At 36.0% G+C, this 13,731-nt stretch overlaps 1 protein-coding gene across 5 annotated transcripts in view; it reads left to right on the top strand.

Moving 5' to 3' along the window:
• LOC140333370 (spindle assembly abnormal protein 6 homolog) overlaps positions 1-13,347 on the top strand; it is a 39,924-nt gene extending 26,577 nt beyond the window's left edge. Inside the window, exons 9-16 of one of the 5 annotated variants that reach the window (XM_072415018.1) lie at positions 131-325; positions 662-751; positions 831-1,010; positions 2,348-2,429; positions 3,448-3,584; positions 9,671-9,768; positions 12,032-12,111; positions 12,216-13,347. In XM_072415018.1, the coding sequence (XP_072271119.1) occupies positions 131-325; positions 662-751; positions 831-1,010; positions 2,348-2,429; positions 3,448-3,584; positions 9,671-9,768; positions 12,032-12,111; positions 12,216-12,307 (954 nt within the window). In that variant the 3' untranslated portion in view covers positions 12,308-13,347. Of the gene's footprint in view, positions 1-130; positions 326-661; positions 752-830; positions 1,011-2,347; positions 3,243-3,447; positions 3,586-9,281; positions 9,612-9,670; positions 9,769-12,031; positions 12,112-12,215 lie in introns of those variants that run through there. The other 4 variants (XM_072415017.1, XM_072415019.1, XM_072415020.1 and 1 more) reach the window with 4 other exon arrangements.
• Positions 13,348-13,731: the final 384 nt, after the last annotated feature.

A 13,731-nucleotide genomic window follows, 5' to 3' on the forward strand; every position in this document is an offset into this window, starting at 1 on the left:
GACAATCCTGTTCCTAATACCCCACTAATATATTTAAAAGATGCATGCATTAAGACATCCATCTGCTGTAATTATTAACAAAATAACACATAGTATATCTATGTAAATAAATTGCAAAATGGTGTTTCAGGAAAATTATAGAGCTAAACAAGAAGCTTCTTCCCTTCGTCGGGAAAATGCCACTTTGGACTCTGAATGCCACGAAAAAGAGAAACATCTAAATCACTACAAGATGCGTACTGCTGTTCTGGAACAGGAAGTTAAAGACAAAGAACAAGTAGTGATACGAAGTTTAGATGCTTGTGAAAGTGCACAGGAGCATAAGGTATGTGTTGTCTTGGCTACATTTTCTCTGTTACTTCATGAATGGGTAAATATCTTATTCCAAACAACTCTTTCATAAAACAAAGCCTTAAAAGATGATGAACTATTAATCTTTTTTTATACATTAGACAATGTGTGCAGTGTAAACAGAAACTTCAATCCTGAAATTAAAATGCCTAATGCAGACAGTACTTGTTTTATTTCTTGCCATTTGCACACTGAAAGCAGAATTTATCATCAGGTAAATGACTAATTTCATACTCAATCGTTTCTGCGTCTGCTGTAATGAATCACCTTTTATGTGATTAGTTTTTTTTTTCTTTTTCCTTTTTTTTAGAAAAAACTTGAAGAATCTCTGGAACAAAAGCAACTGCAAATCAGCAAGCTTGAAACTACAGTGAAATCCCTCTCTGAAGAACTGCTAAAAGTAAACTTTATATCCCATTATTTATACTTAGAATGAGTCAACTATTTTGCCCTAATGATCAATTTCAATTGTATCCTAGGCTAATGAAATCATTAAAAAATTACAAACTGATATAAAGAAATTGGTGGACAAGATGAAACTGAAAAATGCTGTTACAATGAAGCAGGAAAAGCTTCTAGGTGAAAAGGACCAACTTCTACAAAAAGAGAACCTGGAGCTTACGAATGTGAAACACTCCTTAAAGATGAAAGAAGAGGAGGTAATATTCAGGGCAACTACAGTCCTTTGGTGTGCATAAAAGTAAAAAAGTATTTTATATGAAGATTATACACTCACTGGCTGCTTCATTCATTAAGTACACCGTAATAATACTAGGCTGGACCTTCTTTTGTCTTTACAAATTGCTATATTTGATTGGAAATAGCACAGATTTACCAAGATGCTAGAAACATGTTGGTCTATATTACATAATTGCATCAAGCAGTTACTGCAGATTTGTTAGCTGCACTTCCATGATGCAAATTTCCTGTTCACCACAGCCCAAAGGTACTCTTTGGATTGAGATCTGGTGACTGTGGGGGCCATTTTTGTACAGTAAACTAATTTTCATGTTCCAGAAACCAGCTTAGGATGATTTGATCTTCATGACGTGGCATGTTATCCTGTTGGAAGTAGCTGTGTTAGAAGATGGGTACATTGCTGTCATAAAGGGTGGTCAGCTACAATGCTGGGGTAGGCTGTGTCATTTAAATGATGCTCAGTTTGTACTATGAGCCCTAAAATGCACCAGAAAAATACATTTTCCACTACATTGAACTACTGCAAGCCTGAACCATTTTGAGAAGGCAGAAATTATTCATTCTTTCATGTTGTTGATGACAACTTCTATGATATTCTTCTATTATAATATATACATAGTGGTATGGTGCCCTGTGAAAAAAAGCTCTCAAAAACTACTGTTTAACCTCCCTAGCATTCTAATTCCGTCCAAATTTCCATGCAAAAAGCGTTACATTTTTTTGCATGGAAATTTATTTTACATTGTAGGCCGAAATATATCTAATATTTAATACATTTAATAATAAACTTGACAGATTTAATACTCTTTTGGAGTTTTAAATAAAAAAAACACAAATCTGTTAAAAAAAATCAAAACAATAGTTAAAAATGTAAGTGTACAGTAGCTTGTATAATAAATATATAGACTCAATACAGCTCTTTTGTATTGAATACAATACAATACAAAATTATATGAATTTCCTGCCAATCCGCCCAAGCACACCGACGTCACCGGGAAAGCCTGAAGAACATCTCTGCATTGCACGGCTAGAGATCGGAGCAGCAGGACGCGTGTCCTCAGGACCTGCGGGGACCAGTTTTTTTTTTTTTTTTTTTTTTTAGGTTAAAGCTACCCCGAGTGTGACTTGGTATTACTGCTATTTGCAGGTAAAATCCACCCCGAGTCACACTCGGGATTACCTCTAGGGTGGTTAAACTGTGTTCATAGATTGTGTGTGTGTGTGTATGTAGGTATATATTATAGATTTTGTTTTCTATACTTTTGTAGACTTTTTCAAAAACAAATGTCTCTTTTAGGTTTTAAAGTTACAAGAGCAGCTAGAAAACACAGCTGAAAAATTGGAAGAAAGCAGGCAAATACTGAAGACTAATGAGAATGGCAAGTGTTTCAAAACTATTTGTTGTGGCACTATTTACTGTTAAATGAAGCACAGTGTCACTTGGTATGGTTGGCTGCATTGACTTGTTTCCCCAGTATTATACATAATTTTACTTTTAAGCCAGATGTTCACTTTTCCTTGCTTCCCCAGTAATTTACATTTATAGAGTCATTTACTACAAAACAACTCTGCAAAAATCAAAATGGTCGACAAAAATCCAAATGCTCCGGAAAGCCAGTACTAAATTCTTAAGACTGAAGAATGCCTTGTTTATGACTGTAATAGGTAATTCATAACAGGGACATTTTTACATGCAACTTCTTTAGGAGTGTTATGTGTATATGTATTGAGAATTTTGACTTCATATTCACAGAAACCAAAAAAAATGGATCTAAATTAAATATAATTTAAATGTTTTTATAATAACATTTCTAAAGATAGGCAACTGAAACCTGACTCTAAAGTCTTTGTTTTAGCCTTAAAAAATAAATATTTTGTATTAAGGCAGCTAGAAAGGTCAGAGATGACTTGTTTTAAAGCCTTTTTAAGTATATGTAAATAGTTTAAGGTGTAAAAAAAGACTCAATCATTTTTGGATAAAGTGAGAAAGACTGGATTTGTCATTTTTTTTTTTTTTTATTGCTGTCTTTGAACTATTGGGTTCCCTCCCTACTTGTGATGGTGATCATTGTCACCAAGAAAGAAATCAATGGAAATCCAAAATGTTATTTGGCCAGATTAGTAATAAAATACTCTTGTACAACCAACCTACCAAGTTCAACAGTGGATTTACCTATATCCCAGGCTACTTTGTAAGTTTAATTTTTATTTTTTTAATGTATATTGCTGAAATCTAGTCTGTATTGTAGTGCTTTTGAGATTACACAGAACTTAAAACCAATTTATAAGAAAAGACTACGCTCTCTCAATTTAATAGCAGTCAAATGTTTTCTTTGTTTCTGAATACTAAATTAATTGAATTGTTGATAAAAATGCATATTGTATTATTGTTTTTAGTAATTTCTTGGCTAAACAAGCAGCTGAATGAAAACAAAATTGCATCTCTGCAAGGACCCCAGGCACTACATGAAATGCCTGGCTCACTAAAAAGCCCCATTCCAATGTCAAACACTGGCACCATTCAAACCAGTCAGGTACTTTTTGTTCTCCTTTTTTTATTGAACAATATATTTCTTAAGCTACGTTTTTCTTTTCTGGTGTTCCAGAGTTGTTAAGCATTCACATATCTATCTTCAGTCACATTTTTCAAGTGTAGTCTTTCACTGTGTTTTCTTATTGTAAATTGATTTTGTGCCTACTGTGTTTTCTCCCACTTGTATATCATTTGATTGTCCTATAGTGCCTACCTTTCAGTTTGCTGATTCATAGTACCTACACAGTAACTTGATTTTAACTAGCAAATCTGACCTACTCCGCTGCTAATTAAATGTGTTGTGTTTAAACTGAAAGAGTAGAAACTTGCAGTTTGAAATGTTCCAATGTTTTGTATAGTTTTTATGGCAAATAATTTTATTGGGATATCCAACGCAGTACAATTATTCAGTGTATTTACAACAAAAGCAAGTTATTTTTTATCCTTATCTGAAACCTGTAGTACAAAACCATGATGGTCTTTCCTGTGACCATTGTATTATTATTACTATCATTATATTTTATAAATTATGATATATATTTTTTTGCTTTGGTGCCTTTCTGTTCTTAATCTGCTCAATCAGTATTTTAGCATGCCTTCATGGATGACCCTGTTTTTCCTCATTGGGTTTTTTAACTCCCCCCCAATTCTTTATTTAGGGCTGACAATTCAATGCAAAAATTGACCTCCATGCATTATGTGTAGCATTCACAGTCATGTTTGTGGGCGTAGATTTGATGTATTGACCTTTTATCATTGTTAAATTGTGGGGAAAGTGATGTTCACAGTTCACCTGCTGTGCTGCCCAGACCCTCTCTGTGCTGAAGGCTGCCTTCAATGCCTTATTGGTTGACTATTCTCTAGCTGCTGGGTTTGAAGAGTGAGAAAAAAGGCTAAGACAGGAGCACATTATTGTATGTTTTTTGCAAGGCCACATCCCCTTGCCACGATTACATTTAAGAAATGTCACCCGACATTTGCACACTAATGTTGCAAATTAGGAGAACTGTACTTGTAACTGCTTTTGTCTTCTTTAATCAGCAGTGTAAGGGCTAAAAGATCAGTTCACAAAGTTAACACACCTTTGTTATTAGAGTTAGTCTTAAGACTTTAAAAAAAGTCACATGGCCAAAAATAAACATAATTACCTATTTCCCTTGTGTAAAGCTTCTTGAATCGGGTCTATTTCCACACATGACATATATTACTTGTATGTTTTGGAATTGAGCCCAGCATATCTGTAAAAAAGAGAATCTTTTTCTTTACACATTTATAAGAGTAAGAGTAGTCTTAATTAAAAACTTGTATGACAATTCAGCTGTTGGAAGCAATAGTGATATTATGCACATTTGACTTTTTTGTGGTTAGAATAGAAAGCTTTCTAATACTGGTATTTTTAGTCTTTTTTAGATCACGTTCTTTACAATGTATGCAGTGGTACAGTTATATATTCTCTTGCCATATGTCCAGGATATGAAAGGCATAGTATTCTACATAAATATACCTAATATCAAAATTCACATGTTTAGGACATTTTAACGTGTAATTTGCTTTACATTGATAGACACAAATTTCACAAAATTTGAAACACTATGGGCTCATTGTCTTATAAGTTCAGGGTGTTTCTAAAGACCACAGGGTGTTAAACGTTCATTTCACACTAATATTTATATGGTTCCCTTTACATTTTTCTAAGTATTCTAGTTATGTCAATTGGTTGCTTTTAAAAAAAATTTCCTTATTAATAGTCATTTATCTCGTCAATAATCGTCAATTATCTTGATGCAAACACCAAACAAATTAACATCTATTGGACTTGGCCTTTGAATTTGCTTTTTTAAAGATCAAATACAAAATCACATTGACGAAGTGTTTTCTAAATATTGTGTTTTTTTCTTGAAGGGAGAGACACATTTTCAGTAATTACATAGCTGGTGGTCATATACATACTAGGTAATCCATGCTTCCATGGATACATCCCATCCATCCACCAATAGTGATCTCTCTGGCATTTAAATTGCAAGCGTAACAATGTTCTTTTTTCAATTTACATGTTTTTTTCTTGTTTAAAAGTTTTTCAATTATGGTTGTAAAATGCTTTATCTGTATAAAGAGTCTCGAATATAATTCTGTCCTATTGCCTTTGCTTTCAAAACTGTTAAAAATAGCTTTATTTAGAATTTAAAAGGAAAACTCATAGTTCTTCCCAGCGGGTTTAAGCCAGTTGTTCTTCCCGCCAGTCGTTCTTTCCCTACCCACCTTTCATTAAAACTCTAATCTTCTGAACAGATCAGTGGGCCTGCTCTGTGCTCAGCTGTCATCTGTTCAGAAGATTAGAGCTGATGATGAGAGGTGGGCAGAGAAGAATTTACCAGCGCTTAGCATTGATGGGAGGGAGTGGGGACACTGACAGTCCCACCTTCATCTGCTAGCTGGTTCTGTTAAAAAAAAAAAAAAAAGCCTGTGAAATGTATCCTGTGTAAAGGCTGCTTACCATATGCTGCGGCCTAACACTTGCTCCCTGAGATAAGCCTACGCTCAGATTAGATTAGTTTACAGTGGGATCCTCACACTTCTATTTTGTGACTTTGTCCTTAAGGTCTTGGGTCTTAGCCCTACTGCTAGTTCTGTTATGCTTCTATGGCATTCTCATTGTGGGATACCTGTACATTGAAATTTTAAGAGTGCCTTCTCTTAGACAGTCTAAACTTTACAGGGGTTTATCTTCAGATATTCGTCCATGAGCAAAACTGTTGTCTGTTGTAACTGGTGCTGCTCTTGGATATAGTGGTTTTTTTTTTCTTGAAGATTTCCTGACATCCTCATTTTACACACCAGAGTAACATTAAAATACTGAATTCTGATGTTGTGGGGCAAGTTTGTCAATTCATTGACAGGTTTGCTTGACCCCCAAGACCAGGATCTCCTACCAATTTGTTTGTAAACATGCTCCTAGTAGTGTTCATTATCAAGCTGATGGTAATGCTTGTTTGAGTATTGTGTCTAAACTTAATGACATAAAATATTGTACAAAAAAACATTTACAAAAATCTGGTTTTATTTGTGTAATTGGGAAGTTTTAAGAGTGTCTGTTTTCCTTTCCTGACCTTATGTATTAACTACCTGACAAGATATATACAATGTAGTATCTTCTTTGCCTAATACTGTTGTTATATACTGTACAGTTTCCTAAAAATTTGGGGGTTAATTCTGTAATTACTTTTAACAAATCAAGATAAAGCAATACTTGTTTTTAAACATCTCCCAAATGCACAGTACTCGCATACTGTTGAGTTTCTGAGGTGTGCAACAGATGGTAGTAAACTAAACTTGCTGCAAATATGTGGGGAAAAAAAATCTTAAGATGATATGGACAGGTGTTCTGAATCAGAAAATGTATCCCTTAGGTTCTATGAAAAAAAGACCATGAAGTGCTTTGCTGTGAACTGTGTGAAGTGTGATGGTGGAAACATGTGGGTTGAACTACTGCATAAATGGTTCTCATCTTTTCTTCAGGACCATCTGTTGCATTTTCCTAAGAAAATACAGTTATGGTAGAAACCTGCAAAGTAGACAGTGTGTTTTACCTGTTCAGCATCACTATGGAGTGTGATTCTAAAAAAATAATCTTAATTTAATTGCTGGCAAGTAAAAATCCAGGAATTTGAGAACTGTATTGAGGTAATTTATTATATATATATATATATATATATATATATATATATATATGTCTAGTTGTGACTTTAAGCCTTATGCCACATGTAAATGTGTATTTCTAAACCTGTTACTACTTAGGGTTTAAAGGAGTAACAGATTTTCACTGTTAGAAGTGAGTGTAAGAGGGAGTTCAGACTAGAATTAACTTGCTGTTAGGCAAATACAGAGAATAAATTAGAATGATGTCAAAATGTACATGAAAAGGTTAAGAAAGTAAATAAAATATATATCCATATCTGACATATATCTAACTGTTAACAACACTGTTTCTCGGCCCTCCCCTCAGGCACGTTGTCTTGGTGTCACCTTTGATTCTGCCCTCTCATTTACCCCCCATATTCAGAACATTTCCAGGTCCTGTCACTTTCACCTACGCAACATCTCCAAAATCCACCCCTACCTGTCCCCTGATACCGCCAAACTCCTTGTACATGCTCTTATCTCTCGTCTGGACTACTGTAACATCCTCTTCTCTGGTATTCCACTAACCCGACTCTCTCCTCTCTCGCCGATTGATTTGATGAATGCTGATCGGCGCCGCCTTCGTGGGCTGGCACAAGTGCCGCACGCTGGATCTCAGGGGAACACAGGAGGAAAACAGACAGAGGCTGACAGCAGCCAGTGTCTGTGTTCCTCTATTGTGTTCCCCTGTGTCCCAGCTGTGTCCCCCCACGAAGGCGGCGCCGATTGATTTGATGAATGCCGATCGGCGCCGCCTTCATGGGCGGGCACAAGTGCCGCACGCTGGATCTCAGGGGAAATCAAATGAATTTTTTTTTCTTGTTTTCCTGTGCGGAAAACCTGGTGCGTCCTATAGTCCGGAGCGTCTAATGGTCCGAAAAATACGGTACATTTCTGACCTGGTAAAAAGTACTTCCCCAGTCACTCTCTCCACTCCTCCAATGACCTAATAATGACTTACTCATAACCTCATCACACGCACGGATACAAGACTTCTCTAGAGTTGCCACAACTCTTTGGAATGGTCTTCCTCGTCCTATTCGGCTTGCTCCTAAATTCTGCTCATTTAAAAGAGCACTCAAAACCCATTTTTTCAAACTTGCCTACCCATATTCTGTCTTTTGAAACCATCACTACTTCCCACCACTACATATCCCCCTCCTATTGTGTGTAAATTCCCCCACCTACTAGATTGGAAGCTGTTCGGGGCGGGGTCCTCTCCTCCTGTATCACTGTCTGCATTAGTCTGTCATTTGCAACCCCTATTTAATGTACAGTGCTGCGTAATATGTTGGTGCTATATAAATCCTGTTTAATAATATTAATAATAATATTTAAAAAACAGGATCACGAAAAGACATGTTAAGTTAATTTGTTTTCTAAAAGAAACAAAAAGGGAAAAGCAACAGGTTTAATTTTAATGGTGGCTTCACTTTCATGCACCTACTTTTTCTTTGTATACCCCCACCTCTCCACTTGGCCTTCTGGGAACAAAGAATGCCTCCTAAATCTGGGCACAGGGAAACACAATTGGAATTGGGTGACCACAGTAATCATTGGCAACTGGCTGTACCTCTGTCACATGCCATGTGTAAGTATTTTGTGGTTAACAAAGTGGTCTCGTTGGCAGAACAGAGTTGTGGGATGGAACTAGACTAAGAAAAGGTATCCGCAGCTGGTGGGACCAGAATTAAAATGAAGCTGTTGCTTAGCTCTACATATGTAATGCACAAGATTTGAAATATGCTAAAGGAGCATGGAAAAAGTTTGTGCCCCCTAATAAATATTTATTACTAATCTTCTTTCATTGTTCAAATTTATTATAATATGAAAAAGATTAGTTCAAAAGTGTCAATGAATAATCAAAGCTTATTGATTTGTTGCAATAGGAAGCTGGTGTTACCATATAAAGTATAAACTTTAGAAGGTACTGAAAAACACATTTCTTAATGTTTTTACCCCTATTTGAAAATGGTATTAGAATAGTATATCGTCAAATAATGTTTTTCCTTTTTCCTAGCCACCATTTTCTACTGCTAATGATCCCTACTTTGCTTCAACAATATTTAATCCAGTTGGGCTTTCTCTAGCTTCCAAATTTTACACCAACAATTTTACCCCAGGTTTGCGAATGAATGTACCATCAACAACTTCGAGTTCATCTAGGCTTGGCCCACAGGCAGGCACAATATATTTATTACCTACTATGCCACATTTTTCATTGACTTTGGGCACTTTTTATTTCCTTTTTTTTTTTTTTTTAATTATAATTATTTTTATTACTTGCAGTATTCATTTTCAAGTGTTTCTTTTTTTAATATAGTTTTGTTTATCTGCCGCTTCAAATTGTGTTTTTACATTTTATTTCTAATTATCGTTTCTAAAAGCAGCTATATTTTCCTCAAACAGGTACGTTTCAGTCCCAATACTCAAGCAGACTGTAGTCCAGTCCCTGAGCCAAGGCTCATACCTACAACTTCAACTCCTATTTTGCCTTCTACCTCAAGGTACACTGTTTTTTCAATTTAAACCCAACGTATAGATTGTGTAATATTTGCAAATTCTGACAACCCTGACTTAACATAGCTGCAGGCACCTTTGGTGCATTTTGTATCCTCAAATTTTCCTCAAGAAGTTTGGTATTGGCAATCTGCTCTCTCCTCTTCCTGTGCATTTTCATTATAGAATAGAGATTAGAGGGTTGACAGGCTGAGAGAATATGAAACCATTTGTACTGTAAATTTTAAGGATTATTGCCTTCCACTACATAGGTCAGTTAGGGTCTGTTGCAAAATATGGTGGAACTGTGCATTTTTACTAGATGCACATGCCTTGTGTTCAGCAGCCCAATCATGGATAGTTTAATATGTTCACTTTAAAGTCCAACTGCAAATAGGCTATGAACATTTAAATATTTACATATATGTAAGTAGAAGTTAGAGCAGATTCCCAATAGTGCATTGAGAACAAGCAACAGCACTGTGGTGCAAAGGTACTTTGCATTCGTGGTGCTGTGAATGCACACCAACGTGTTCTGTGCATTGCATTAACTCAAGGGTGTCAAAATCTGGGCTGCAAAATCCTTTTTTTTTTTTTTTGGCCCCCAAAGGAATCCTAAATATGAATTGCAGCTGGCCTGTCGCTGCATTGAAATAGCGCCGCTACTACAATTCCCGGCATCAATCCCCCTTAACTTTGCCCTGCGCTCCTGCGGCGATCGGATGGTCCCGCTGTGATGCCGGGGCACCGGTCCGTCGGGGGCCGTGGCCGGGCGGGAAATTTAAAATCAGATTACTGAGTAATCTGCTTTTAAATACCACCCGGGTCCCAGCCACGCCGCTGCTCACATCAGCAGTGAGATGCGAAGCACAATGCAGGACTTTTGCATTGTGCTTCACATCTCAATGCAGATGTGAGCAGCAATAGCAAATTCACCCCAGGAAAAAGTACATTTGTAATTTTATATTTTATTTTAAGATTACATTGTTGTCTATTATTTCATTATTTTTTAAAATTATAATTTATAATTATGTATTAAATTATGATTATAATATATTAAATAAATATATTTATCATACCTGGGAGTTAATCGTAAGAATTACACAAGATAAACAAAAATTTCTATGCAGAAAAAAAAAATAGGATCACTTTTTGCATCAAAAAACTGACAAAATTAGAGCGCTAGGGGGGTTAACTTGTCTTTTCCCAATGTGCTAGTCATAGAACAGATATCATATAATACCTTCTATTAGGCCTTATTAGGCAGAAACCCTGTGTGCTTCTCTAAAACAGTTGCAAGAAAATTTTGGTGGTGCACAGTCTGGCTGGTGCTCCCTCCTTCGGGGTCAAAAGAAGGACCCGGCTGGGGGGTGGGGGGGGCGGGCGGGCGCACAGGCCAGAGCCACGGACCATGTACCCTGTAAGGATCGCAGGCTCAGGGCAGTGGGGCACTCTCCCATCGCAGGCTTTGAGTGACAGACGGCTCCCCACGCATTCGTGGTCCAGGGTCAGTAAATTTAGTGGTCCGTGAGATCCAAAAGGTTGGCGACCACTGCTCCAAAACATTTTGTTTTTACCTAACACCCGGTAAAGGCTATCTCTTTTTCCATCATTAAGGGCATTTCAGCACTATGGCTGAAAAATTACAGGCATTGACTGGTAGCTGTCCTTACACTGAAAAAAGAGAAAACTATTTTTTATTATTTTTTTTCCCCTATTTTAAGGAGATTATTTTAACAAATAAACATTTGATACATTTATTATCGGGTACATGCCTGCCATTGGTGTCACTAGGACAGTATTTGTTTGCAAAATAGAAAGAAACCAATAGATGATGATGATGATGATGATGATGATGATGATGATGAAGGTGTTGAGCATCAATACAGCTTGGCCAGTCTTGGGGAAAAAACTCCTAGCTACTGGCCATGCTTCATTTACTCAACCACTAGTATGTGAATATATTGTTGTGGATGGAAGATGTATGCTTACCAGTGGCAGTGACTTTTGCTGATCGTTGTATCTGACATTTTGTTGGTGTAGGGTCATATATATTTACTTTTCTTTGAAAGGTTAAGTACTCTGGCACAATAGTTACTATTCTTTGAAAGGTTAAGTACTCTGCCACATTAGTTAATCGATTGAGGTGCTTTATGAAAATAGATGGTGTTCAGTATGTAACTGCATTAAATGAGCTCCAGTTATAATGACGGTTTGTCAATACTTCTAAAATAAAGAACCTTGTTTGTTTGTTCCCCTTTATCATAACAGTGACACTGCTGGTTTAGATATGAAGTACCTGAAAAGAAATGGGACTGCACCTACCAAACCACCAAAAAATGCAAATCCTGGTAAGCGTAACATGCTGGCAACACACAAGACATTCAGTCAGAGTATTAAACAATGCATCTGTTCCTAAAAGTATTCTAAGAAAATAAAACATTTTTTTTTCCAGCTCCAGTTAGACCGACCTTAACAAAGTCTGGGAGTTCACCAATACTATCCGCCTACTTCCCAGGACAGCAACCAAAGCTTCCTGCTTCTTAGATGTTATGTGGAAAAAATAATTGACCAAATACTGGACGTAAAAAACTGCTTTGGGTAGGATTGTGGTCAATTTAAACTGCCAAACTAAGCTGTATCCAAATAAAAAAGTAAAGCTATGTTTAGCTCACATAGTGCCTAAGAAAGTCAGTAGCTTTCAAGAAAAAAAAATCCCAAAGCAGATATACTGGCTGAAGTTGTTTTTTTTTTTTTGTTTTGTGGGAGAAATACTTGGTGCTAAAATCTGCATGTCTGTAAATAATTTAAAAAACTACAAGTCCTGTTGGTTTAGCCTAATGCACAGAAATTATTCATCCATAAATGATGTGCTTCCTAGGTTGAAAAGAAAAACCTGTAACCTGTAAACCTGTGTAATATTTGTAAGTAACATTGTGGCCCAGTGGTCATTTAGCATTTGCTGGTTTCATGGTTATTGTGAATCTAAACTAAACTGATTCTTAATGTCATGTATTAGTCTAGCTGCTCAGTCATTTCCTACTGTTGAAGTGTCTATGTCTATGTGAATTGTAGTGCTGGAAACCATGGGTACAGTGTGCCACCACATACCCAAGCTAGCATGAAACAGATTTTTGTTTTAAAGCGCACACCTTTTCTATTTCTGTTGTAAACATAACCTTGTTTAAATTGCTGCTTTAAAAAGATTGGGAGAAAATTGTGTCAGTATTAGTAAAGTGATTTTTACCCACGAGAATAACAAAAAAAAAGTATCCTCACAGTGTATTAATGGATTAAACTGATCCTGTATATTATGTGCATACATATTTAGCTTTTCCAATGGGTAACCTGTAATAAGTATTGCTTTTTTGTTTGGGGAATATAATTATCAAAACGTATTTGATGTCTTTTTTTCTGCTGCTTTATCTCATTTTTAAATCCAATTCAATACACTGCTGATGAAGTTTAAGACTGTACTTTAAAGTTTACGCAGTGTGTTACACTTCATTTCAGTATAGAAATACACTTTTTGCATTGAAAATATGTATTTAATGTCTGTAATATAATAAAGTATTTATATATTTTGATTTAGATTATGATTGTTTTCTATATGTGTTCTTTGTATGCCTGTCACTTTCCTGGTTTATTGTTCAGCTCTCTTTGTCAGAAGCCATAACATTGCATTACTAGCAACCCCCAACATCAAAACGAATTGTGTGCATCACATGAAAACACAACCCCTTTACACACTGCCAAATCATCTTCAAAAGCCTCTACAAGAAGCAGAGCCCCCAGTATAACACTTCACAGCAGCTAATTAGCTAATCTTTGTTATAATTACAATGAACAAGCTTAAGTCCATCATAATAAATGCAAAACAAAATCTTTACCAGTGTAACTAGTATGAAGAGCAAAATAAATAAAGCTGCTTTATTATATAGCAAGAGAAAATGTTTTTTTAATTGGAATGT

This window comes from Pyxicephalus adspersus, chromosome 6, assembly GCF_032062135.1.
Source record: "Pyxicephalus adspersus chromosome 6, UCB_Pads_2.0, whole genome shotgun sequence".
Lineage (NCBI taxonomy): Eukaryota > Metazoa > Chordata > Amphibia > Anura > Pyxicephalidae > Pyxicephalus > Pyxicephalus adspersus.